Source organism: Danio rerio, chromosome 16, assembly GCF_049306965.1.
Source record: "Danio rerio strain Tuebingen ecotype United States chromosome 16, GRCz12tu, whole genome shotgun sequence".
Classification (NCBI taxonomy): domain Eukaryota; kingdom Metazoa; phylum Chordata; class Actinopteri; order Cypriniformes; family Danionidae; genus Danio; species Danio rerio.
Window position 1 is genome coordinate 50,049,465 of NC_133191.1, and position 23,586 is coordinate 50,073,050.

Sequence of the window (23,586 nt, forward strand, 5' to 3'; positions counted from 1 at the left end):
AAGAGTTGCGTGGGTGCAAGGCGAGAGAACTGTATGGCTGTGTGAGCTTCAGAGATTGAGAACGAGAGGCAGATTGCATTGGCTGGAGAGACGCTGGTTATTTACGCTCAGATTTATGGGAGAGACGGATGGTTCGATGCTTAAGGACTGATTCGTTCGGTCTCTTCCCCTCCCAGCGCCGCTGCGTTCATTAGGGCGTCCATTCATTTGTTTCTGGCCATCTTCTTTTAATGACTTGACGTTCCTGAGCAATAGTGGTGTCTGCGGCTCTGCCAATGACTGCGCTTCTGAATCCGCTACTCACTCAAGGACGACAGTCAATAAGCACTTTGTTTGCAAGTGTGCTCGTCTCTTGTGCTCGCTGTTAGGCTGTTTTATTTCTCATTCTTTCGCCGTTTTGTTTATTATGGTCATGTTATTTAAGTGGAGCACACATAACTTTTCTGCACAGCTGGCAAAAATGGTAGAATTTAGAAAAATAATGCATCTATTTTCAAATATATTATGTAATTACATGTGTTTTTTCCAGGAAAGTACATCTTAGTTAGTTTATAACTATTTCTGAAATAGCTTGTTATGCTAAAGACTAGAGTAATAACTACTGCATGAATCTGGAATATACTGTATATACAGCAGGAAAAATAAGTAGTGATTACATCACCATTTTTCTCAGGATGTTGGTAACAACCAAAGAAGTCTATATAGGCAAAGAAAACCAATCTAATTATTATCAACAAATTAAGTTATGTGTAATAAAATGAAATGACACAGGAAAAAATACTGAACACATGAAGCAGGGAGGTGTAGGAAGGCAGTGAAAGCCCAGACAGCAGCTGAAATCTCTCAGTTGTTCTTCAGCCACCCTCTGCCCTTCCTCTGTTTAAATTAATATTAGCTGCTTCAGTCCAACATCTACATTAGAAGGATTATGATGATGAAGCCAGGGTGGACATTTCAGCAAGACAATGATCCAAAACGCAGCCAAGGAAACAATCTATTGGTTTCAGAGAAAGAAAATCAAGCTGTAGAATGGCCCAGACAATAACCGGACTTGAATCCAATAGAAAATACAAAATAAAGATCAGATTTGATAGACGAGACCCACAGAATGTGCATATGACTTCATTCTCCATACGAGAAGCGTCTCTAAGCTGCCATCAACAAAAAAGTCTTTTATATAAAGTATTATATGCAGTTCAGTAGTTCAGTACATTCTCCTTGTGTTATTTTATTTATGTTTTATGATTATGTTTGACTTTTTGTGTATTTTTACCAAAATCTGGTTCAATTCCATGTCAACAGCTTCTTTAGAAATATTATTCCCAGGAAAAAACATGACATGTTCAATATTTAGTTTCCCCGTTTTGTATGTGTTTGTGTGTGTGTATGTGTATATATGTGCAGAAAGTGTAATTGTAATGCAATAATTTAATAATATTTCACTTTATTTTCATTTTATCATATTTGAATCAGACAAATTAATCTTTGTTTCATAAATCGGTATTACACTTTTTAATCATATTTAGAGTTTATACGGTCATGGAAAACCTGGAAATATTTTGACATGGCATTTTTCAGGCGTGGAAAAGTTTTAGAAAAACAGAAAACCCCACAAAGTTTTGGAAAAGTCATGGATTCTTTTCTGTCTTTAGCCAATCACATACTCTCACATTATTAGTGCTGTGTAAGCATTATCTAAATCAATTTTACATAGATATAAATGCACATTGAAACTAAATAGATTGTTGCGTGTTTTACGATATGCTGCAATAACATGCATTGTATTACTTTTACCTTTTATATGGAGACATTGCATGAAACATTAGGTCATGAAAATTTACTTGAAAGTCTTGGGAAAATCACAGAAAAGTCGTGGAAGTTCAGTAGTAGAAATGTTTATGAACCCTGGACATTACATTATGTTATACATTTAAAATATCTGTTCATTAACAGTTTCTGTATTTTGTGCCTCACAAGTGTTTTCCATTTATTTACGGTTGTGAATTGCATTATGGGAGGTTGATCACTGCTCTGTCGACTTTTGATGTTAAAAAATTCAATTCATTTTAGCAGTTTGAAATATCTCATTTACAAAAAATGTCATATACAAGAAGGGATATATTCAAATATACAGCTGAAGTCAGAATTATTAGCCCCCCTAAAATATTAGAGCGCTTGTTTATTTTTCCCCCAATTTCTGTATAACGGAGAGCAGATTGTTTCAACACATTTCTAAACATAATAATTTTAATAACCCATCTCTAATAACTGATTTATTTTATCTTTGCCATGATGACTGTAAATAATATTTGACTAGATCTTTTTCAAGACACTTCTATACAGCTTAAAGTGACATTTAAAGGCTTAACTAGGTTAATTAAGTTAACTAGGCAGGTTAGGGGAATTAGGCAAGTTATTGTATAATAGTGGTTTGTTCTGTGGATTATCGAGAAAAAATATAGCTCTAAGGGTCTAATAATTTTGTCCCTAAAATTGATAATTAAAAATTCAAAACTGCTTTTATTCTAGCTGAAATAAAACAAATCAGACTTTCTCCAGAAGAAAAAATATTATCAGACATACTGTGAAAGTGTTCTTGCTCTGTTCAACATCATTTGGAAAATATTTAAAAAAGAAGAAAAAAAATCGAAAGGGGGCTAATAATTCTGACTTTAACTGTAAGTGTGTAAATTAACAGAAAATATAATGGCACTTTATTACAAGGTTTCTGCATTGTAATATACAACACCAACAATATATAACACACCATCACTTTATATCCCTTTAAACTGTTAGAAAATGTTAATAAAAGTCACTTTTTTGTTGTTGGAAGAAAGACCAATGTCCCATAATGCAACTCAAATGCATAAATAAATGTGGAAAAATAAAAACATGAATAACAAAATATGGAAAATTGCTAATTCATGAATATTCACAGTGCACTGTAAAAAAAAATCTGTAAGTAAGCAGTAAAAAAACGCAACTGCGGTTGCAGAAACCTTCAAGTGAATTTCTGAATTTACTGTAAAAATGTATTTATGTTAATTTATGTGTGTTAATATACACATGTTTTGAAGTACATCTACACAATGTACATTTGTTATACAGACAAAAACAAAACCAAAAGCAGGCGCTTAGTGTCATAAACACCATCATGGTAACACACATGGAACTAAAGTAACGCAATAAACATTATTTATCACCTTTAGATATAATATAAAACTCTAATATACATCGCTTATGAGAATAAACACTAAACTGAACCATATGTCAGTGTGACTCAGTAGTTAGCACTGTCGACTCACAGCAAGAAGGTCGCTGGTTCGAGTTCCAGCTAGTCCAGTTGGCATTTCTGTGTGGAGTTTGCATGTTCTCACCATGTTCACGTGGGTTTCCTCCGGGTGCTCCGGTTTCCCCTACAGTCCAAAGACATGCGCTATATAGTTGAACTGAATGAACTAAATTGGCAGGAGTGTATTTGTGTCTGTATGAATGTGAGAGTGTATGGGTGTTTCCCAGTGCTGGGTTTTGGCTGGAAGGGTGGCCGCTGCGTAAAACATATGCTGGAATAGTTAGCGGTTCATTCCACTGTGGAGACCTCTGATAAATCAGAGACTTACTCAAAGGAAAATGAATGAATAAAGTCATTTTGGTCATGCAGGGAATAATGGGAAATTTAATTTGCGGTTATTCGCCGTAAATATTAAGGAAACTTATTGTTAACCAGGAATTTAACTAGCACATTCACAGTTCTTACCATTAAAATCACAGTCATTTTTACTGTTTATGTTATCTATTAGGGTGACACGGTGGCTCAGTGGTTAGCACTGTTGCCTCACAGCAAGAAGGTCGCTGGTTCGAGTCCCGGCTGGGTCAGTTGGCATTTCTATGTGGAGGTTGGCTGCTTTTCCCGTGTTGGCGTGTGTTTCCTCCGGGTGCTTTAGTTTTCCTCACAGCTCAAAGACATGCGCTATAGGTGAATTGAAGGAACTAAATTGCCTGCAGTGTATGAGTGTGAATGAGTGTGTATGGATGTTTCCCAGTACAGGATTTCAGCTTGAAAGGTGTAAAACGTGCTGGATAAGTTGGCGGTTCATTACACTAGGGCGACCCTTGATTAATAAAGGGACTAAGCAGAAGGAAGATGAATAAATGAATTACTTTATAAAACTGTATAGGCTTATCTAGATAAGAAAAAATAATACATAAAAAATAATTAGGTAGCCATTTTTAAGTGGTGTTTAAGTTAGATTACTTAATGATATTGTCAGTATTGATCAAATGATGTTTTTGGGTATTGATATTCCTTTTGCGTAATTGTCCATTTTAGATGGATTTGTTCTTGTTGAAATGCATTATGGGATTGCCTTCACCGCCACAGCCAAAAGAAGGTATCATACCTTTTGGATCAGCATTTGCATTGGGAATGTTGCCTACATTGGCAGTCCACTTGGTTTTGGGACAGAGCCACAGTGTCAGTCGCAGCATCAAATACAAGATGAGCCAAACTTCATCTCTCGCTGAAAAAAACAACAATCTGGCACAACTGACAAATTTGTATACTGTACTGTATGTCCTTTAAGGATATTTTCAATGAAAAAGTTGCTTAAAGGTCATGCAATTCATGATAGATGCAGTGATTGCATCAGTCTGTTGTTTTTAGATTATGATCTAAGTGTTACAGAGTGGAGGAACTATGACGTCACCTTGTAGGCTAATCAGGTGCTAGCATAAAACTAGTTCACTCGATAAAATCCCTATAGGATTTTTGCATTAAGCTTTTTCGAAGATTGCATATAACAATGTCACGTTTGGCGGGATAAAACAGGAACCAAAACGGGTGTAGGATCCAAGTGCAGATTTTAATGTGAAATTAGTGCAGTGACAGGAACCAAAAATCAAAGCATCAAAGTATCAAATAAACAAACAAACAAACAAGGAACTCAAACAGATTAAACTAGAACTAGACTTAGCGACTATGACAAGATACAAAACTGGATACAGGAACACACACCAACAAGGACAAGTGACAAACTGACAAACAATGGAGAAATGGCTGATTATAAAGTCCAAGAAGACAGCTGTGAATACAAATAAGTGTAAGTGACTTCCGGTGTGTGCGCGTGGCATGTATGGACTTGTAGTTCTTGGGCGCTGTAGTTCACTCTCAGAGTTCGTGTCGAACTGCAGCGCCCTCAGGTGGTTACTGACAGTCGTGACAAACAAGCTCTGTGTTCAAACACAGTTCATTACACTTACACGTTTTGTCCAGCCGGATAATCCTCACACGAAAATACATCTTTACGCACTTTTGGATCTTAAATGCAAATGCAAGAACTGAAAAGCTAACATTAGGCTATTTACGGACTTCAGCCGAGGGCGCTCGCCTGTGACGTCAGCACCACCCTGCTCTAGACAACTTTTCAAGCTTATTTTTAGAAATATGGTCGCTGACAAAGATTTAATCTCTCAGTTTATTATATTATAAAACACGCTATATATTGTAAACGCAAAAACACATCTGTATATAGACCTATGTACCTTTTGGAGTTTTTTTACATGGGAAATACATTTGTTTTGCTTTACGTTTGTGGTTTTTAGTTTTAAAACTGTATGTATATATAAATGTGCCTACATAGTATTATCATAAGACTAATTAAGTGTATCGCTCGCGTGCACACAGCCCGCTAACCTTAGTAGCAGACGACAGAAATGAGGCGTGAGGGACAAGTCTATACGCCTGCAAGTTCTATCAAGGAGAACCAACAGCATTCAATTTTTTTATCAGGAAAATATAGCGAAAAACAGCCCATACAGTCACATATGCCATACATTTTATGGAGGAGTGTACATACTGCAGTTATGATAGAGTTAAATGTGTTCAGATGAAGAAAAAAATCTACGAAAAATCAATTGATCACGTTAAAATGACTGTTAATAGGTAGGTATTTTTACACAAATTCACAATGTTTCCATTAGAGAGCAGGAAAAGACATGCTGCATTGGTAAGCCGTATCCCCATAATACTGTTTAATTTAAATAAATGATCAACAAATTAATCTGACTTGACGGTCTTTAAAAGTTAACGCATTATCTACACACAATATTAATTCCCAATTTGAAAAATGCTACAAACTAGAAAATACTATTCATGAAAATACTTAAATAACAGACAAATGTAAATGTTCAATGCAAGCGAGCTGCGCTCCAGACCAGTTCAGCTTAATGACGTTTAATGCCTCCGACACTGCCTGTAGTCCCATTTAGCAACTTGATAGCAACCGTCTATTTAAAGAAGCGTAAGTGATTTAATAAATCAGAGTGAGATGTAACTGATGTATTTTATGTCGTAGAATAAAACGGAAAGCATCTTGAGTTTGTGTTAGCCAGAAACCTTACTGTATTTAAGGGATTTAACCAAATTCCCATTAGAAAAACCATTGACTTTGGGGCGAGGGATCCGGAACTGCTAAAATACTAACTCACTTCCAAGTTTTTCAAATGGATATCATAGTTCCTCCACTTTATATGGGTTAAGATGCAAAACTTAATTAATTTAATTAAGTAAATTAGTTAATTTAACCAGCATTTGTCCATTATTTTCAAGAAACAAAGTAGAGTTTTATGTGTGAGGATGGTTTTAGTCACCACAGCCATATTACCCTGCAGCCCAAGACCGGTTACTTACTGTAGCTAAGCTGGGCTGAGCCTGGTCAATACCTGGATGACAAAACACATGGGAAAACTAGGTTGCTGTTGGAAGTGGTGTTAGTGAGGCCAGCAGGGGGTGTTCAACCTGTGGTCTGTGTGAGTCCTAATGGCCCCGTAAAAGTGAAGGTGGGCGTATACTGTCAGTGGGCGCCTTCTTTCTGAAGAGACGTTAAACCGAGGTCCTGACTCTCTCTGGTCATTAAAAATCCCATGGCACTTTTCGTTAAGGGTAGGGGTGGAACCTTGGTGTCCTGGCCAAAGTTTCTCAATCAACCCTTACGATCATAGCCTTCCAATTGTCCCCATCCAACAAATTAGCTCTATCACTCTCTCCACTCCCCGTATAGCTGTGTGGTGAGCCCATTGGCGCTATTGTCCTGTGGCTGCCGTCGCATCATCCAAGTGGGTGCTGCACACTGGTGATGGTGTGGAGAGACCCCCTCATGATTGTGAAGCACTTTGGGTGTATGGCCATACACAATAAAAGCACTGTATAAATACACATTACATTCCATTCAATGAGCATCTTTGATTACTGCTATGATTGTCCTCATTTGTAAGTCGCTTTGGATAAAAGCGTCTGCTAAATGACTAAATGTAAATGTAAATGTATAAATACTTTATTAACATTTATTAGTATTACCCATGATTAATAATGGGTAATAATTTATATCTGAAAGTTTATATGGAAACTAAATGCTACTATTTCTTATAAAATAGCTGAAACCCTTATGTATGTTTATATATATATATATATATATATATATATATATATATATATATATATATATATATATATATATATATATATATATATATAGCACATGTCTTTGGACTATGGGAGAAACTGGAGCACCTGAAGGAAATCCACACCAACATGGGTGTAACGTGCAAAATCCACACAGAAATGCCAACTGGAATTCGAACCAATGACCTTCTTGCTGTGAGGTGGCAGTACTGACCACTGAGCCATCATGCCACCCTTGTTTAAATTACTTTTCTAAATATTTTGTCTGAAATGTATCTCAAGTGTAATTTAATTACTTGACTCTGTACTAAAACTCCACATAAATTCCATAGATATACAATTGAAATTTAATTCTTAATTCTTTCAGTTTGAGGCAAACAGGACCTTTTCATTTTGTTAAAAAAGAACTTAAATTTTAAACAACTTGCTGTATGCATCAAAACTCAAATCGTTTCAAAGCAATGACACTGTATTTCATATATATATATATATTGACATTCATTTTCTAAAACATTTCATTTTTATTTAAGTATGTACTGTTGTCAGATCAATCCATCCTTATTTAGTTGAAAAATGTATTTATTATATATAATATCATAAACCGTATAATGTCATAAACTTTTCAATATTTATTTTCGTAAGCATATGCAATAGGCTTGATAAATGTAGTGTTTTACAATTACTCTGCTTTTCTTAATTAATTTATACAGAACTGTTGAATTTATGTACAGTATTTAAGCAAATATATAAGTAACTTAAATAGCAAAGAAATCAAATAAAATTAATCTCTTACTTTTTCAGTGGAAAACAAATTTAATTTCAGTAATTAGCTTTGTAGCTAATTACACACAACACTGCTGTCAAAATTGGCATCCATTCTAGCATCATTTTCTACTATTTGACGTATGGTAAAGCCCGTCTGTAAAATAAAACCTACAGATTTTGGTCAAAACTCATGTGGAATCTAATACGTCTCTTGTTTTTTCTTTCAGACGCCGCTCGGCTCCGGCGGAAAAGCATCGCCACCGGGAAGCAGCCAAGCATGGAGATCCCACCCACTGCCCCCCCACAACCCTTCCGACAATCCGTGAGTAACCCACCTTTCCGTCCCCGGTCCCTCTCTCCATCCCTGTCCCTATCGCTGCCGTTCGCTCCATCGCCCCTGTCGCCCTCGCTGTCCCCGTCCCATTTACAGTCCCAAAAGCGAATCAGCACTCCTCCGCTGCCTCGTTCTCTCCCTCTCTCCCCGAGCGTCTCTCTGACTCTCCCACCCTCTGTCCCGCTCTCCCACTGGGCTGCTGGTGAGTGGAAGGTTGTGGGTTCTAATCCAGGGACGGGATCCAGTGTGGCGGCACTGCCCTCTCTTGAGGTATGTTATCTAGGCATGGGACGATAACCGCTTTCAAGGTTTACCGTGGTTTGGAAAACAAAAAAAATTCTGTTATACCGTTCCTAAGGTACAGTTGAAGTCAAAAATTATTCGCCCTTCTGTGATTGTTTTTTTCTTTTTTAAATATTTAACAGAGCAAGTGTTTTTTTGTTTTTTTTGCACAGTAATTCATTCATTTTTATCTGCTTTTCCGGGGCCGGGTCATGGGGGCAGCAGTCTCAGAGGGAACCCCAGACTTACCTCTCCCCAGACACTTCCTCCAGGGGTATCCCGAGGAGTTCCCTGGGCAGCTGAGAGACATTGTCCCTCCAGCGTGTCCGAGGCCTCCTCTCGATGGGACATGCCTGGAACACCTCCCTAGGTAGTCATCCAGGAGGCATCCGAAACTGATGCCCGAGCCACCTCAGCTGACTTCTCTCGATGTGGAAGAGCAGCGGCTCTACTCCGATCTCTTCTCGGGTGACAGAGCTCACTTTATCTATAAGGGTGTGCCCTGCCACCCTGCGAAAGAAACCCATTTCGGTTGCTTGCATTCTTACTGTCATGACCCAAAGCTCATGACCGTAGTCGAGAGTAGGAACTTAGATTGACCGGTAAATTAAGAGCTTTGCCTTTTGGCTCAGCTCCTTCTTTAACACGACACATTACTGCTGCCGGTGCACCGTTCCGCCTGTCAATCTCTCGTCCCATTTTCCCCTTAAAGTAAAGATACTTGTACTCCTCGTCCTGGGATAAGGAATGTCCTTCAGGCTGGAGATGGCAAACCACCTTTTCCCGGTGGAGCACCATGGCCTCGGATTTGGAGTTGCTGATTTTCATCCCAGCCATGACACACTTGGCATCAAACCGGCCTAGTGCATGCTGAAGGTCCATGCTCGATTAAGCCAAAAGAACAACATTGTCTGCGAATAACAGAGATGAAATCCTGTGGTCCCTGAACCAGACCCCCTCTGGCCCAAGGCTGTGCATAGTAATTCTGTCCATAAAAATTATGAACACAATTAGTGACAAAGGGGAGCCCTGCCGGAGTCCATCATGCACAGGAAACAAGTCGGACTTATTGCCTGTAATGCGAACCAAACACCTGCTCTGATCATACAGGACAGCCCTTAACAGTGCAACTCTGATCCCATATTTTCAGAGCACCCTCCACAGAATGCTACAAGGGATACAGTTGAATGTCTTCTCCAAGTTCACAAAAACACATGTGGATTAGTTGAGCATACTACCATGAACCCTTGAGCACCCTAGTGAGGGTTTTACACAGTAACGATCTTTGCACACTGAAGACCGAATTTTTGCATGTGTTTCTTTCATATTCATATGCAAAGAATTTGTGACGTAAACAAACCTTGCACATTGAGTCTGATGCATATGAATTAATCCATTTATAAAAATAAAAAAAAATCACAAAACATTTCGGAGTCTGTTTAAGCAGTACCTGGATGACAACCAGAAAAAGGAAGAGGAATAGGCTACATATTGAGTTCATCCAATACTAGCCTACATAGAGAGGAAGGAGAATTCTCCACCTTATCAAAGAACTGCGCTGGATTACCCCCAAATACAAATTTTGGTACATTGCTTATGATAGATGTTTACGTACGTAAACAAATCCTGAACAGAGACTGGCATACCTATAGACATCATAATAGATGATGGCCGCGTTGACGTATCGGAGCAACGGACTGAAGCGGACCATGAGGCGATTATATCTGTGTGTCAAATGTATGGACACACACACATACATACACACACACATACATACACACACACCCCAAACAGCAGCAGGGAAGAGGTGTGCCAGTCACAGAATCCATCATGAGTTCTCAACTGTCTGTCACATTCTGTCTTGTATTATTGTCATAAAGTTATCTATGGTTCAAGTGATGGCATTTTGTATTTCGCCATTCGCTTGTACGGTGGCTCTGAACTGTCGAAAAACCTCTCAAATCGTTTTTTTGGATGCGAAAAATAAATAAACAAACCCGATTTGAATTTTATTTTAGATGAAAATTCCGTAGGCAGTGTCTCAATACGATTCACACAATTTGAGGTTGAATTTATTTTTTAACCTGCGAAAATGACAGACCAAAATTTTGGATTCAGTGTGCAATAATCTTTATACTTTTTTATTTATGATCTTTGCAATAATTCTTATAATATTTCTTTCTTCTAGAGAAAGTCTTTTGGTGTTTTATTTCAGGCGGAATAAAAGCAAACTAATTTATTTTATACAATGAGTATAATTCTAGTGGCTTGAAAATATCTAGTAGAATATTATGTACTGTTGTCTCGTTATTAGACATGAGTTATTAAAACGATTATGTTTAGAAATGTGTTGAAAAAATCTTTTTTCTATTAAACAGAAATTGTGGAAATATATAGGGGGGGGTCTAATAATTCAGGAATGCTAATAATTCAGGAGTGCTAATAATTCTGACTTCAACTGTACATGTAAAATTATTATAATTTTTGATATGTCAAAAACTATTTTATTTATTTGGAACAACAGTATCTCCAGCAGCAAATGACCATCCTCATGAAAAGCTTCTGTACTGGTCACCCAACGATTCAGCAAACATCTGGAAAAAACAAATCACTTAAAAATCAACATCCAAGCATGCTATGGACATGAGCAGTGCAGTATTATGTTCAATGTAAAAAAAAAAAGTTTAAAGGGAAAGTTTTTTTTTACTCAGACATTTAAAGAGAACTTATTTTAGAGTACTAAACAAAATACTCTGAAACTGTGATATTTTCATCCAAGGTTATCATACCATCTCAATCTTAAACCGGCCCATGCCTAAGCCTATCGTTATCTAACAGCCGAACGCTCTCTCCGGCATTGGATTTGAGCGGCTCTGAGGTGTTAGACAAACAGTTAGTCACGCAGGAAGCAAACATGTTCATCTGTTCTCCAAGCCAACCATTGAGTCATTATGTCTGAGTTCAGAAGATGCGGTGCCCAGTTTCTTCACGGTAAACTAATGTTGACGTATTGTCTGTTTAATAATAGGATGAACATGAGTTTTCACTAAGTGTCCTGGTGTAAAATGAATGCTGAGAGCATACTTAAAGGCAGGGGTGCCCAAACTTTTTCACATGAAGGGCCAAAAACTAAATATTATTATAAACAGTGGACCAAAGGTAAATTTAATTACATTAAATTTGCCATGGGAAATTTCCTAATTTCTTTCCTAATATTTCAAAATAAATAGAAAACTTTACTTTATATCAAAGCTGATGCACTAAAACTTTTTCAATTATAAAATATTGCAAAAAAAACAAACAAAACAAAAACATAAACAATCACATTTATACCACAGCAGAGTGAAATGAATACTCTAGTCAAGCACTATCTGCCTCAGACTTGATTTGCTTACCAAAACCTCTGTATTGTCTTGTGACAGTACGTACAATTAAACAAAATTGGATTAATATACACCATTTAATTGAAACATTTCATTTCACTTAGCTTTTAACAAACAAACAAAGGGTTACATTAATATTGAATTGACAATCTAGAAACCATCCCCACCATTCTTCCTCTATTCTCAGAGGGATGGTGGGCCAAATCAAAGGTTACCACGGGCCAACATGGGCCCTACTTAAAGGGTCTACATCTCTTTAAGTAGGGTCTTAAAGGGCCCTACATCACTGCTTTAAGGGTTAGTTCACCCAAGACATGAAAATTACTTTTTCAACTGTAATCTCTAAGAACACTTTTGTGTGGCAAAAAAAAAAAAAAACTTAAATGGCTTGTAGAAGATCTCAGATTTCATCTAAAATACTGCTTACTAATTTGTGTACCAAAGATGAACGAAGGTCTTTCGGTTTGCAACAACACGAAGGTAGTGTTATTACCATCATTTAAATTTTTTTGGGTGAACTATCCCTTTAAACCTTGTAAAATATTTTACGTCAGTTTTGACAAAAAAAATGCATAGTGTTAAGTTAGAGAACGAAACTTCTGCAAATGCTTACCAATGTTCAAAATACAAAGCATCGCAGTGGATAAGGGACATGGGAGATACATCAGAACAGCAGTCATTCATTTGCAACGGAGTGTAGAACGTAACAATCGAGTTGTAAAGGTACCAATTCCATTACTTTTCTTTTAACAGTAAATAAAATATCTTGAAAATCAGACCTGTTGTGTTCTCAAAAGTTATTAAATGATTGTATATGCTCTGAAAAAAGTGATTAGTGACAGTGCATCCGGAAAAGTATTCATAGCGCTTCACTTTTTTCACATTTTTGTATGTTAAAGCCTTATTCAAATATGGATTAAATTCATTTATTTCCTCAAAAATCTACACATAATAACCCACAATGACAATGTGAAAAAAGATTTTTTTTAATTGTTGCAAATTTATTAAAAATAAAAAGCCTGAAAAAGCACATGTACATAAGTATACTACGTTTAAGGATTTTTAGATTATGATGACCATTAAATGCTGCTTGTGAAAAGGTTCTATAGACCTTTAGCGCCGCCTACTCCTATGAAGCACCAAAAATAATGTAATTAAGATTGTCTCCCTACTGCTCTCTACAGAAATATTTTTAAAGACATGCATGTTTTGCAATAGGCTTGAACTGTACTGTTTCTATAGAAACAACCAACAACTTCAAATGAGCAGTGTTTCATTTGATTTTTTGGTTTTTGTGCATGTGTGTGTGTGTGTGTGTGTGTGTGTGTGTGTTTGTGTGTTTGTTTGTTGTAAAGTTGTCTTTTATTACAGTTTTCTTTTTTTTTTTTTTTGCTTTTTTTTTGCTTCAAATAATTTTTGACATTCTCCACTTTTTAACACTTTAACAAAGACTATTTTAAAACTTCAGTCTCAGAAATGAATGGGGAAAATACTTTCAGACTAAATGCATTTACTAAATCTTTGGATTGAGACTTTTCCAGCTAGACATGCTTGATGTAATGCATTTAAACAAAAAAACTAAATCACGGATTTCACCTCTTCCCAACAGGTAAACCAACAATGAAGAAAGCATGATTATGGTGTCAAGGCTTTGCAATTAATAAAATGTGGTTGCAATGGAGGTCAGTGGGGCAAAAACAGCCACTTTCATAACAAAAATCAATTTTTCCAGAGTGTATTGTTGAGTTTTTCTACATTTTGAAAGCATTTTCTCAAAATATGTGTCAAAATACAATTAGTGACCAAAAGTCATTCCAGTTGCTGAAACAAAGAGAAAGTTGTGACCAAATTAAGACTCAAACTTAACCCAAAGTGGATGAAAACATCCCTAAAGGCGCACAAGGGTTAAAACTGCAACAGTTCAACAAAAGCATATACAATCAGTTAGCAACCTCAGAACTCACAACAGGTCTGTCATCAAAGATTTATCAGTTATTGTTAAAATACTGTTATGAAAACAGAAATATAATTAGTTTTTTAGTTTCTGACTGTTGCGCTGTATGGTTATTCTAAAAGAGTCGACCTCCACCGTTTCTAAATGAGACTCAGGTCCCTCATTCAGTGTTAGTTAATGAGGTTTTTCATTTCTTTTCTCACCTGCTAGAAAAAAACATTATGATAAATAAATGAATAAATTGTCCTGTTACTTAGAAAAGTAGCATCAGCTCATCTCAACATATGATTCGAGTCATCATTCATTTAAAATGGCATGGGACAAGTGCATAGATATAAACATTTATTCTACAATTGTAATGTTGATGGTTTCTCTACCAAACTCTACTAATAACTCTATTAAACCCATATTTTAGCCAAAACTCTGGTTGCTGTAAGTTTTAGGTACACTTTAAAATGATTCACATTGGTTAAACTCAGGCCCCGTTTACACTAATGCGTTTTAGTTTGAAAACTCATAAGTTTTGCTACGGTTACGCCATCCGTCCACACTACGCCGGAGTTCTCGAGCGCCGAAAACGGAGCGTTTCGAAAACGCTGGAGAGGCCGTTTTCATTCTGAAACGCTGCTGCTCCGTCTCAGTGTGGATGATGGAAAACGGAGACATCTGAAAACGGAGGCGGGGCTGCAGACACTCGCCTCTCTGATTGGGGCTTTTCCTGAATATTAAGTAGCCTACACACACAGTTCTGTCCTTCATTCTCTCCTTGTAAGTTCAGACTTCGCAAGTTTGATCAAGGCTGCAGTCTCTTCTTCTCAGTTTGATATGGACAACAGACTATACCGAGGACACGGGTAAATCTTTAAAGGGAACAGTGTACTTTATAACTTCATTCACATCACCCTGGCTACGTTATTTCACTTTCTCAACAATAAAATGTAAACATGATTTAAGGAACTGCCTATTTTCATTTTAATATTAGCAACTTAGACAGCAGACATGTTGAGGCGTCGTGCTGCATGAGCGTCATCTTCACTGTGTGGATATTTATAACAAAACGGAGCCGATAACAACTGCCTCCTTTCAATTTCAGTGAAAATACGAAACACACCCTCTCTTTTGCTGGATATCAGTTTTAATAATCGATAATGGCCATTATAAAAGTATAACATACAATAAGTTTATACATTAAAGAAAATAAAGGCAAGCGATCAGTCAATATACAGAATAGGCTACGTGGTTACATTAATCATTAACTTATCTTTGCGCTTAGCCAAAACACGTTACCTGAGAAAAAGTAATAGATTCTAATGCCCAAAGTCAGGGAATATGTCATTAGATAAAGACAACAAGATGAATGAAATATCCCGTTTAATAAATATAGTGAGATTAGATCCAGCGGGAGATGCTTGATGAGAAGTCCGACTAGCACAGCTCTCATCTGGGTAGATGGGCTGCATCGCTTGCCCGAGAATGTCTGTGTGGTCACGTGATGTGCGTTTTCAGCGTTTTGGTGTGGACGGAGAGCAGTTCAGAAACACTGGGTAAAACGCGAGTGTGGACGCGGATCGTTTTCATTCTAAAAAGCCGTTTTAAAACTAAAACGCACTAGTGTAAACGGGGCCTTAGTGTGTGGTAAACGTATGCGAGTCAGTTCAACTCAACAAAGAGATTTTCTTTGTAAAATATTGAGTTTCACAATACATGTAACGAGTAATGTATTGTTTCAACTTAATTCTCTGAGTTAAAACTAGGGCTGGCCGATGTCGGCCAATTAGGCAATGTACAATGTCTAATGGAGCGAGGCAGTGGCGCAGTAGGTAGTGCTGTCGCCTCACAGCAAGAAGGTCGCTGGTTCGAACCTTGGCTCAGATGGCGTTTCTGTGTGGAGTTTGCATGTTCTCCCTGCCTTTGCGTGGGTTTCCTCTGGGCGCTCCGGTTTCCCCCACAGTCCAAAGACATGCGGTACAGGTGTTTTGGGTGGGCTAAATTGTCTGTAGTGTATGAGTATGTGTGTGAATGTGTGTGTGGATGTTTCCCAGGGATGGGTTGCGGCTGGAAGGGCATCCGCTGCGTAAAAACTTACTGGTTAAGTTGGCGGTTCATTCCGCTGTGGCGACCCCGGATTAATAAAGGGACTAAGCCGACAAGAAAATGAATGAATGAATGAACAATGTCTAATGTGAAACATTGTGATGGACCATGTCATCATCGTCGTAGGTGGTGGAGAATTAAATATTTATGAATAATTAATTCATTCATAACAAATTTATTATTTGTAGTCTACCGTTTCAACTACCTGACCCCTATGGTCTTTGCTGTACCCAAAAACAAATAATAAATAAATAAAGTAATAAAATATCACTTTTTCCGCAGGACTCTGGCATGAATAGGCAGAGTGATCTGTGTTGTTATAATGGTGTCAACAAACTTGGTTGTTAAAAATGGTGCACAACGAACAGGAACCAACCAACAATATCTGAAGTTTTCGCTAAAATGACTAAGTACAAGCGTTAAAGTGAATGATTGAAGCAGTGTACTGATGCTGTGACATGTTACCTGATAGATTCAAAAGACCAAAGAGTCATTAGACAGAGACAAGATTAATTAAATATCACGTTTATCAACTATAAAGAGACGCAATCCAGCGTTTCTTGATAAACTGTCAGACGTGCACTGCTCTCTGGGCTGACTGCTTGACCTCAGACGCTGCAGCGCATGACAGAGTTTGTGTGTGTGTGTATGTGTTGGGGGGAGTTGGGGGGGTGGTCATGTGAATGCCATTTTAAAACTAAGATGTATTAGTGTGTTTTGTGCGAGCGGGTCGCTGCTGCGATGGGGTAGGGGCTGAGGATCGCGATGTCATCTCAGTAATGTGATCGGCAATGGATGATGTCTATCGGCCATCGGCAATGGATGATGGCATCGTCTATCAACCCAAATAGTTAAAACAACATAGTATGTTACATTCTCAGTTCAAAAAAACTCATAATGTTGAGTTTTACAATGTTTAACTAATAATTATTATTTGTTTCAACTCAGTTCTTTATCGGTTCAAAAAACTAATAAAAGCTCAAATTTTCACTAGTCTGCTCAACATATAAAAATGTTAAAATCAATATTGCACACGCTTAAACATGGTTTATACATACAATTGTTGTAAGAAAAACTATTTAATTCATCTCTATTTCTATAGTACGTTTTACCATGTAGATTGTGTCGAAGCAGCTTATATTGCTATATTATATATTAAATTATTATATTGCTATTTTGCTTAAAATGAATATAGTTGAAGGCAAAATTATTAGCCCTGCTGTGATTTTTAATTTAATTCTTTTTCAAATACAGTATATCTCAAGTGATATTTAACCTGTTAGCCAGCACTCACTTATGGGGATTTACTCCTACCTAACTTTAAATAGTAACAGTTATAGTAAAAGAGCAAGGATATTTTGACAGAATTTTCTATATTATTTTAATTTTTAAGGAGAAAGTCTTCTTTATTTTAAATGAAATAAAATATTTTTTTTAAATTGCAAACAATTTTTGAGGTCAACATTATTAGTCTCCTTAAAATTTTTTTTTTTTTTTCAATTTTCTACAAAACAATAATAAACTTTTAACGTAATTAATTTAGTTAGGCATTTAAACTTTAAGCTAAATACTGGTCTCTTGTAAAATATTATGTACTGTCATCATGGAAAAGACAAAACAATAGTTATTAAAAGTAAGATATAGAATTACTATTATTATATTTAAAAATACGTTGAAAAAATTACAATAAATGGGGATATTTTTAAAAGAGATAGCATTTCACAGGAGGGCTAATAATTTTGACTTCTGACTTCTGTGACTGTTTATGAAAAGTGCATAAAGGCGCTCTCATGCATTAATTCATTCATTCATTTATTCATTCATTCATTCATTCATTTTCTTTCAGCTTAGTCCCTTTGTTTATCAGGGGAACTGCCAACTTATCCAGTATATGTTTTACACAGCGGATGCCCTTCCAGCTGCAACCCAGTACTGGAAAACACCTAAACACTCTCAGGCACACTCATACACAACAGCCAACTTAGTTTCTTCAAATCACCTTTAGCGCATGTCTTTGGACTGTAAAGGAAACTGGAGCACCCGGAAGACACCCACGCCAACACAGGGAGAACATGCAAACTCCACACAGAAATGCCGACGGACCCAGCCAGGACTCGACCCAGCAACCTTCTTGCTGTTAGGTTACAGTGCCAACCACTGAGCCACTGTGTCGCCTGCTGGTTCAGTTGGAGTTTCTGGAGTTTGCATGTTCTCCCCATGTTCGCGGCGGTTTCCTCCGGGTGCTCCGCATTCCTCCACAAGTCGTAACACTTGCGGTATACTGTAGGTCAGGGGTGCTCAATCCTGTTCCTGGAGATCTACCTTCCTGCAGATTTCAGTTGCAACCCTTATCAAACACACCTGTCTGTAATTATCAAGTGGATTTCAGGTCCTAATTAATTGGTTCAGGTGGGTTTGATCAGGGTAGGAGCCAAACTGTACAGGAAGGTAGATCTCCAGGAACAGGATTGAGCACCCCTGCTGTAGGTGAATTGGGTAAGCTAAATTGTCCATAGTGTATAAGTGTTTTCTAGTGATGGGTTGCAGCTGGAAGGGCATCCACTGCATAAAAACATATGCTGGATAAGTTGGTGGTTCATTCCGCTGTGGCGAACCCTGATTAATAAAGGGACTAAGCCGAAAAGAAAATGAATGAGTAAATGAATGAATGAACAAACGAATGAAAGGATGGATGAATGTGAATTACATTATAGGATGTTAATCTCTGTTCTGTCTAGTTTTGATGATGAAAATTCGACTTAAAGTTAACAAAGTGATTTTTATTGTAATTTTAGTAGTTTGAAATATAATATAATGTATAAGAAATAATATATAGAGAAATAAGTCAATAAAATAACAGAAAAAAGTGCTGGCAGTTTATTACCAGGTTTTTGTATGGTAATTTACAACAGCAAACCAGACAATATATCACATCAAACTATTAAAAATGTCAATAAAAGTCACTTTTTACAAATCATCAGGGTCCCGTGGTGGAATTAAAAGCATAAATATAAAAAATAACAACAACATAAATCACAAAATACAAAAAATTGTTAATTTATGAACATTTTACAGTGTAGTATAAATAATAGTAATTGATAATAATTGAGCGAGTTTGATTCGGTGGAGCAGTTTTTTTAAGTAAATATGCTAACCCCAATAACCGTAGGTCAATGGTTAGCACTGTCACTTCACAGCAAGAAAGTTTGGGCCAGTTGGCTTTTCTGTGTGGAGTTTGCATATTCTCCCCGTGTTGGCGTGGGTTTCCTCTGGGTGCATCGGTTTCCCCCACAGCCCAAAGACATGCGCAGTAGGTGAATAAACTAAATTGGCCGTAGTGTATAAGTGTGTGTGTGAATGTGAGAGTGTGTGGGTGTTTCTTAATACTGAGTTGCGGCAATGCATCCGCTCTGTAAAACATATGCTGCAATAGTTGGCGGTTCATTCCGCTGTGACGACCCCTGATAAATAAGGGACTAAGCTGAAGGAAAATGAATGAACGAATGAATGTTGCCTTGCTAACACTAATTATTCTCGAGCAACTGATTTTTCACAGCTTCGTCTGCTGTCTAAACATTTCTCTGTTGATGGGTTGTGTCTTTTCAGGTTGAATCTCAGATTGCATGTCTTATGAAATGATTACGCACATGGAGAGATCTGACTTTTTTTTTTTTTTTTTAATCTGCTATGGCGTGAACCTCTTGCCTGCTGTTGCCAGTCTGTTCTTACTGTAGGCGTTGGGAAATATTTATGAAGCAACACTTCCCACTATTGGTTGAATGTGGATAGTGCAACATTGCTGGAATGTCTTGCCACCAGCAAGAGAACATTATTTCAGTCAGTTGCCCCACATCTGCTCATGCAATTAATGCTATTATCATGTACATTATTAATAATGATATAATACAAGTTGTTAGACTAAATGTAAAATGTCATTTAAAATCCGCTCAGTAAATAGTTTACAGTAGTATTGTTTTGGGTATAATGTGATTTTAATTTGATTTAATCAAATTAGTTTATTTTATGTTATATTTATTATATTATTATTTAGTATATTATTATTAAATTATAACAACATTACAATGTTCATATTAATTCATTATATTAAATTAGACTAAATGAAATGGGGGGGGGGGTCATGTTGGCACAGTGGGTAGCACAATCGCCTCACAGCAAGCTGGTTCGAGCTTCGGCTGGGTCAGTTGGCAATTCTGTGTGGAGTTTGCATGTTCTCCCTGTGTTGGCGTGGGTTTCCTCCGGGTGCTCCGGTTTCCCTCACAGTCCAAGCTAAATTGTTCGTAGTGTATGCATGTGTGTGAATGAGTGTGTATAAGTGTGTATGGATGTTTCCCAGTGATGGGTTGCGGCTGAAAGGGCATCCACTGCATATGCATAAACATATGATGGATAAGTTGGCAGTTCATTCAGCTGTGGCGACCCCTGATTAATAAAGCCGGAAATTAATTAATTAATTAAATTAATTTAATTATTTATTTATTTATTTATTTATTTATTTATTTATTTATTGACAATTAATAAGATAGCAATTTATAGATATTTTTTTTTAAATAATACATAGAATAACTTTCATTCATTCATTCATTTTCTTGTCGGCTTAGTCCCTTTATTAATCTGGGGTCGCCACAGCGGAATAAACCGCCAACTTATCCAGCAAGTTTTTACGCAGCGGATGCCCTTCCAGCCGCAACCCATCTCTGGGAAACATCCACACGCACACATACACTCATACACTACGGACAATTTAGCCTACCCAATTCACCTATACCGCATGTCTTTGGACTGTGGGGGAAACCGGAGCACCCGGAGGAAACCCACGCGAAGGCAGGGAGAACATGCAAACTCCACACAGAAACACCAACTGAGCCGAGGTTCGACCCAGCGACCTTTTTGCTGTGAGGCGACAGCACTACCTACTGCGCCACTGCCTCACCAGAATAATTTTCATATAATTGAATATTTTTTTCTTTGAATAGGTATTGTTTCTAAAACAAACAAAAAAAATGTGTCTTTCATTTAAAAAAAAAAAAAAACTTACATAGTTACTTTACCCACACATGTACACTGTAAGTTAACTCAAAATGTTTGAAGAAACCCATTGTGGCAAACCTTTTACGTTATCAAACCAAATGATTTGAGTACTGTACCTTTATAAATATATTATTTGTGTTTATATAATCAAACATTCAGAGTATTAAACATTGTAAGTTCAGTTATCAGTTATGAGTTTACTTAATAGAGTGAATTCAAACGAAATGAAGTTTAAACAACTATATAGCTCCTCAAATTCTTTGATATTGCTTGTAGCATTAAAGATAAATTAACACAAAAAAAAAAAGTGCGCTGTGCGTTTACACCGTGGCCATATTCATCTATGTAAACACACGAAAACAACATTAATATTATAGCAGACACAGTAAAAAGCTCATTCTCAGCCACTAGACTGTTCTGACAGGGGATTCGAGTGTCGAGGTCTTGGGACTTACACCTTCAAGCTAAGAGAATTGGGAGAGCTAAGGGGTAGAATTGGGATTGGGCCTAAGTTTTAAATATCTGACTATGCAGTCTAAATCCTCCATTGGTCATGTTCATTGTCTGTGGTCGTGCGTATTAATAGAGTCTGTGTTTTTTCTTCCCAGAGTTTCCTCAGTAGAAGACTGAAGGGGTCCATTAAACGGGCCAAGAGTCAGCCCAAGCTGGACCGAACCAGCAGCTTCCGCCACATGATCCTCCCTCGCTTCCGCAGCGCCGACCAGGAGCGGTAAGTCCCAAACCGTACCCCTAAAACACACATTTTGCATCATGAGCATCTTGCTGTGTCATGATGCTCACTTCAGAGCCGGTCTGGACTGTCTTAAAGTCCCCCAAAATCAAAAACAGGTATTAATATGTTGCTCTTACGTTTGTCTATAATATGCTCCAAAATCATAAAACCGTAAAGCTATACAATACTTTAAGAAAATAAGCAGTCTTCAAAAAGTTTCTTACTTCCACCAATTTGTATGACATCACTGGACACTTTAGCTTCTCAGCAGATCTTCTGACCAATCAGATGCTCTGAATTATCTGAAGAGTCCCGCCCCCTACATGACTAATGCATTAGTTTTATTCTTTAAACGTCTCAAAACATTTCTACCAAAATTCAAATACATACAAATCTTGTCATGGGAAGCATTTTATTTCCCAGAAATGTACAATTTTAGTGTGACTGAAATTTGTTTTTGTTTTTTTAGCTATTAATATACATTTTAAAACAGTTGAAACATTAAGAGAATGGCTCACACTACAGATCTTGCTGTTAACAAACCATTAACTAAGACTTTTAGCTCAGTAAAGAATTTGCTGCTTATTAGTTGTTTAATAGTTTGTTAAATAGTTGTTAAAGTGGTTGTTGGGTTTAGGTAGGATTAGAGATGTAGAATAAGATCATACTTCAGAAGGACTAAGAGACAGCCAATAACTTGATAATAAGCAGGCAATAAGCCAGTAGTTAATAGTGAGAATTGGTACAACATTGGTTCAAGTTCAAGTCCATTTGTTTATAAAGCACATTTAAAAACAGCCACCAGACTTACTAAATGCTGTACATAAGACAAGGTAGAATAAAGAGACAGGTTATAAAAGACATACAAATAAATCAAGAGAAACGACTGAATAAATAAAAAAAAATGAAGCAGTAGAAAGGACTATTAAAATAATATTAAAAAGTCAAGCTAAATAGGTATGTTTTTAGGAGTGATTTAAGCCAAACACTGGTATAGTGTTAAACCTCAGATGTCTAAAATTATAACACCATTTTATTATTATTTTACCCCTGGCATATGAATCATTTTGTGCTTGGCTGTATATATTGCATGGTTGCCACGAATAAATTCTGTATAATACTGATTATCAAATCACCATATTTTAAACAGATTTGAATTAGAAATGTTTTATGTTATACATATCTATTTTCAAATACTCAGAAATTGAATGTATTGAAAAAGTATATAGCCTTTAATATAGTTGGTAGCTTGTAAGCGATATCACACTCATATCAGTGGTATATGGCTGTATATGGGCACTAGTGGGAGGTGTGCACTGGCTAGAGGGCGCAGGCCGAGTGCCTTAGCATCCCGCCAGTGCCGATATACAGGCATATCGTACTGCAACGAGTGTGATACTGGGTTTATACAACAGTTTGATGGTATGAACATGAATATAAAAAAGAAAATCAAACATGGATATTATTAAAAACCCTTTTGTACGAGGAACTACTTTTTTCCGCCAGTCTATAGGTGCATCCCAAATCGCATAG

The 23,586-nt window shown here is 37.0% G+C and overlaps 1 protein-coding gene across 50 annotated transcripts in view; it reads left to right on the forward strand.

The window, feature by feature from the left end:
* Nucleotides 1-23,586, forward strand: part of syngap1b (synaptic Ras GTPase activating protein 1b) — a 242,814-nt gene that overhangs the window by 133,741 nt on the left and 85,487 nt on the right. For 29 of the 50 annotated variants that reach the window (XR_012391298.1, NM_001326467.1, XM_068213845.2 and 26 more), the window contains exons 4-5: nucleotides 8,452-8,828; nucleotides 21,929-22,050. Coding sequence is in view for 49 of the 50 variants with exons in the window: in NM_001326467.1 (NP_001313396.1) it covers nucleotides 8,452-8,828; nucleotides 21,929-22,050 (499 nt within the window). In the remaining variant the exon portion in view is untranslated. Of the gene's footprint in view, nucleotides 1-8,451; nucleotides 8,829-21,928; nucleotides 22,051-23,586 lie in introns of those variants that run through there. The other 21 variants (XM_073924455.1, XM_073924465.1, XM_073924466.1 and 18 more) reach the window with 3 other exon arrangements.